This window comes from Aptenodytes forsteri, unplaced genomic scaffold (genome assembly GCF_000699145.1).
Source record: "Aptenodytes forsteri isolate BGI_AS27 unplaced genomic scaffold, ASM69914v1 Scaffold132, whole genome shotgun sequence".
Classification (NCBI taxonomy): domain Eukaryota; kingdom Metazoa; phylum Chordata; class Aves; order Sphenisciformes; family Spheniscidae; genus Aptenodytes; species Aptenodytes forsteri.
The window spans coordinates 3,263,679-3,268,892 of NW_008795520.1; the positions used below are offsets into that span (position 1 = coordinate 3,263,679).

The following is a 5,214-nucleotide window of genomic DNA, read 5'->3' on the forward strand; positions in this document are numbered from 1 at the left end:
CACCTTTTCCACAAGACGTGTTGCTGGCTCATGTTCAGCTTGCTGTCCACCATGACCTCAAGGTCCTTTTCTGCAAAGCTACTTTCCAGCTGGCTGGCCCCCCTGTGTGTACTGGTGCCTGGGGTTAGGAGAGACACATGCAGTTATGCAGTGGGACATCTAGCTGAGCTTCTGTCTCCAGCCATGGTAATGTTCAGCTGTTTGTTAGAAACAAGCAGAATAGTTAACCAGGTAAAAAAAAAACCTCTTTCTGTTTTTTTCTGTTTTTCAAGACTTGATTTTCTCTTCAGATGTCCAAAATTGCTGTTATTCTCCAAAATCCTATAGGCCCTTACCTTAGCTCTGTGGTAGTTCTTGACTGTCCTTCCAAGATCTTTTGTCTTACAATATACTCTTAGTTTCTAACCTTTCCTATAGGAAGGCAGTTGGTTTGTAATACCTACCTTTCGTCTCTTTTCCCTAAACGTCTGTGCTAAGAGAACAGAAGATACATTGATGAGCCCATTTTTTCCAAAAATTAAGTCTACAGTAATTAGATCTGCTTTTTATCTCCTTGTAAATAATGGACTCTGTCATGACGCTCAAGTTTTTTAAAGCGAGGAAGTCAAACAGGTGAAAAGCTTCAACCAAGACAACGTTAGAGCTGCAGCATTGTTGCAGAATATGGATTGTGTTTGTGTGAAGCCGTTCCTAAGTACTTTAATTTACTGGGACGTTGGAGAGTTTTTGCCAGTTTTTCACAGGAAGACAGCAGGACCAGGAAATGTTCCTAGTTGAAACTTGGTTTGGCTCCTGCCTTTGATACTGGCTCAATATTTGCAGCACTGGATAGAGAATTTAAGCATGAAGGACACATTTGCACGTGGACACATGCAAAACTAAGTTTTTTGCATTTTTAAAATGGGTGAAGCTGTTTATCCAGACACTAACCTCTCTATATGGATAGAGATTCCGTGCTCAGCCATATACTTTATATTTTGCCTAGCCATAAAGGCTTGTTTGACAGTTACTGGTCTACAGCTGGTTGTGGTATTATTTATGAGTTTATTGAAACTTGCTGTAGTTAGACTATGCATCATAGTCATCTTCCTTGTCGCTCCATCTTTCTGTTGGTTAAGAGTTTCATTCCCTGTCTTCATTTTCCTCCATCCTTCAAGATTTCTGATCCACTGGCAGTGAAATGTTTCAGTTTTGCTTTTTCTCTCTACCTGAAAAGAATTCTGTAATCACTTGGGATATTACAAATAACAGCATGTAGTCAGAGACTGCACATCAGAAGTAATTAAATTTCAGAGGCTTCATGGTGTTCATAAACTGAAGAATTTCTGTTTTACCAGTTAGGTTTTCAGCAGAGCCTCATGATTAAATTGCAGAGGGGTGGACAGTCCAGGACCACTTATAAGAGGATAATAATGTTTCTTACTTCAGAGGAGATGAAAAGCATAATTAATTTGTCCTTGTACAGTGCTTTGAGATCCCAGGATAGGAGAAGTTCTGTGTGTATGGCTATTACTTGTAATCAGAGGCAGAATTCCTTTAGATTAATAGAGCTATCCAGAAATTAGAAGTATGCATGAATACTCCTGGTGAACGTATTAAGAGTAAAACATCATAGGAAATGTATGTAAATACACAAAGATGAAATTTTGAGGAACTGATAACAGAATCAAAAGCAGCTGAAAGGCTTTTCAAAGGCATAACTGTGACTGCCTGAAATAGCGGTGCTTTGTATAGCTTTCCCATGGTCCTCTCTAGTCCCAATTTTTCAAAAGTAGCAGCTCACTTTTTACAGTCACGTAACCTGAGGGTGTCTTTTTTTCTTGACATTGCATTGACATCGAGGTCGAGTAAAACCAACATTTCATAATGGATGAGCTCTGTAAAGGATAAAGCCTGTCCTTGTGCGTTATCCTTCCTGTGCGTTGGATTTTTGAAATTGAGTTGTTTCAGTGTCAGCCTGTTTCATTTCCCTTGCAGTGAGTTTCTGGCTCTCTCAGAGATCGTTTGATGACTTACTGCTAGAAATGAACTTATTTCTCTCTCCCTTGACCTGCTTGGGTTAGCCTTTTGGCGTCCTTGCCATTCAGCCGTGCCTGTACAGGATGCCTCAGTGTGGATGGGGTGGGCCCTAGGGCTTGTTCATGTAGACTTGGTCGTTGGTTTAGAGCTTCAGCAGGCTCTGACTTGTCTTGTGCTTGCTTTGCTCTCTATGTAGCGTAAGCTATGGAAAAGAAGGTAAGGTTGGTTGTCTCATTGAGCTACACCAAGTCCTTGTACTTGATTCAACAACGGATAGTCTCACTCACATAAGATTATCAGCAGAAAGGCTGATGTACTGATAGTACAAACTGTGCTTATTCCCAGAAGAGACTAGTCATCAGAACAAAAAGCCGTACTGCCTAGGAAGCCCAGCCACGTAAAAACTTGTGCATGTCTCAGCAGTTACCTCTATCTCCATGCACGTCCTACCTTCATCTGCCAGTCTGTTCACTGCTGTGCCGCTTGTATTCTTGTTGCCACCACCTGACACCTTCCCTCTGTCATTGTGGAGCTGGGGAAAGAGGGAAGTGGAAGGTCTCTTAAGAGGCCGAGCCATTAGCCATCATTTTCTTCCTGAGTGCCTTGCAGGAAAGCTGAACTAGACAATGGCAAATAAAATGTGGAAAACTCTCCTTTCTTAGCCAAATGAAGGATTTTTACTGAATTAGCAGATGCTTTTCAGGTGGCCTTTTTCCTTTTAATGCATGATAGCATGACCTTGCTACAGCTAATCTCTTTGCATTTCAACTTGTTCAAAGCATTCACTGTGGAGCCTCATATAGCTTTATATTTGTGGTTTTTGCGCTATAACTATACTGATAATTCAGCTAAGATTAAAGCCTTCTGGAAATAAGTAGAGCAGAAACACTTTGCTATAAGCTAATTTTGCTACTTCCTTACCTAGAGTCCCACCCTGCCTTGCATAGCACACATTGCCAAGTTCGCTAATGCCACACAAGCTGTGTCTCGGGCTGCTCCTGCTGCCCTGTTGCCTTCACCAGGGGTCTGATCCACCCAGGTCTGTGTCTCCGGCTTAAAAATCCACCCACCATCCAGCAGGGAACTCGCGGCTGGTGCTGCTGCCTCCGTGGTACAATTTCTTCATCTCCTTCCTTCCCATGAGAACAGTATCCAAGCAGTATCCCCCATTCCCTCCCTTTTTTAAAGTGCTAAATAATGCTACTTGAGAACTTCAGTTTGTCTGGATTTTTTTTTTTTTAAAGCAAGTGTGAGAAATGTATTAATATTTAATCGAAACAATTTGGAAGAACTTGAAGCTACAATTAGATAGCCACGGCCATCTGTTGTGAGCAGCAGAACAAGAATTTATTAAATAACTTGGAAAGAGAAAAGGGACTGCCAATCACCTATAGATTTATTCCTTAATAAAGCTTGCACAGTCTCTGCAGAGGGAGATCCAGGTGGTGAAGGAGGCACTCCAGACCGTGCTGGTGCAACTTCAGCCAGCCAGGGAGGCAGGAGAAGAAAAGGCTGGAGACTTCCTCTGTGACAGCTGGTATCCAGGAAAACAAGACTTGAAGGAATAATGAGCAGAAAGAGCTGGTAGGATGACATTAATTCACAAAGGGCTGCTTTTAGTAACTGAATACTGTTTTACCAAGCCTCAGGGATCTCTTCTCTCCCTGCATAACTAATAACTAAATCAATTATGGAGAAACAGAGCCTGGAGGTCTATCATCAGAAGTATTCTACACAGCCTCACATGTTTTGGCACAGATTGGGAAACAGCTTTCGGAGCAGAGCATCCCCTGTAAATGTGTAGATTACAAATTGATACATTTCAAGTGAGTCTGCAAAGTTGCCTTTAATGTCAGTGAAATGTTCTCCTTGAAGACTCGTAAACAGTATCTGTCTTCCCTACTCATGGATTTTTTTTTTCCCCCTGATTTAAAAATGTAGTGTTAAAGCTGGAACATCTAGTATTTCTTGAAAAATAGCTGTAAGAATAATAAGAACTTTTTTTTTCCTTTGGCTTTAACAGCTTTCTTACACTGAATGTATTTTCACATTCCTGGCAATAATTAAACCAATAGGATGCAATTCAAGCTAACCAAGTTCCTTCAACTGAAATTTGGACCTCGTTTACTCAGTGGTATTGAGTACAGTGGAGGTAACTAACAGCAGCCCCTATAGCAGTAGTCTAACTCTTTTGATTTAGGTATTAATATAAACTTGCTTTAGTATTACAGGGGTTGTAAAGCACAAAAAAATTACTATGTATGTTGGTGATTTGTGTTCCTTATATTTAAATATTGTATAAACAATAAGTCATTTAAGTCTCCTTGTAAAGTTTATTACTACTATTATATTACTTTGATCTTCCTTATACACTTCAGAAGGAATGCAGGTTTTTTTGCAATAGACACGTATGTATATATATACACATACTTAAACGTGTATTTTTATAGGAAATAAAAGCAATGTTCAGTGGAAGCCAACTAATATAAATGACCTGTAAAATAAAAGCATGTTCAGTGGAAGCCAACTAATATAAATGACCTGTATTTAGATTGTTGTTCAAAACAGTTAAATGCCTTTAGGAATTCATTGTGTGCTCTTACTTGGATACCAGAATAGGTCGGTCACAAAAGTTTTGCTTCTGCCATTGGTTTCAGAGGGAGAATTTTAAAAAAACTGATTTTTTTTTAAGCCAGTAGATGAAGCGAATGTCTTCCAACTCAGTACTATGCTTTTTAATACTATTTTTCTGATATTTTTAGAATAACTTTCTTTCTGCTCTTTCAATTACTTATAGCCACATTGTGAAGGTTTTTGCAAATTTTGAAGGTCATTGGGCTACTAGACCACTAAGATTGTGTTTATTTTCTTTGTGTGTTTTAATACTAGTTGAAACTTCAACCTCAATGTTAAGTACATAGGGAGGGAGGGAAAAAAAGTGCCAGGCAGCTGAGACATACAACAGGATTATAACTGCATCCAGGCATATACGGTTGTCAAACCAGGGAAGCAGAGCTCAGGTGGTTTCTGTAGTCATCAGATCCTCAAGGGTGGAATTACAGCCCTGTAATTCAGAACATGGTTGACTTTTCTCATTGTATAATATATGGGTCAGCATCCGTGTTGCGGTAAAGGCTCTTGGATCTTCACCTTGCATGGACTCTGCTACTCGGTTCCCATCCCCAGTCTCAGATG

At 40.0% G+C, this 5,214-nt stretch overlaps 1 protein-coding gene across 1 annotated transcript in view; it reads left to right on the plus strand.

Annotated features, from left to right (window-relative positions):
• DISC1 (disrupted in schizophrenia 1) overlaps nucleotides 1-4,263 on the plus strand; it is a 204,052-nt gene extending 199,789 nt beyond the window's left edge. The window contains exon 14 of the mRNA XM_009281786.2: nucleotides 3,432-4,263. Coding sequence (XP_009280061.2) covers nucleotides 3,432-3,587 — 156 coding nt within the window. The 3' untranslated portion in view covers nucleotides 3,588-4,263. The remainder of the gene's footprint in view (nucleotides 1-3,431) is intronic.
• The last annotated feature ends 951 nt before the right edge of the window (nucleotides 4,264-5,214 follow it).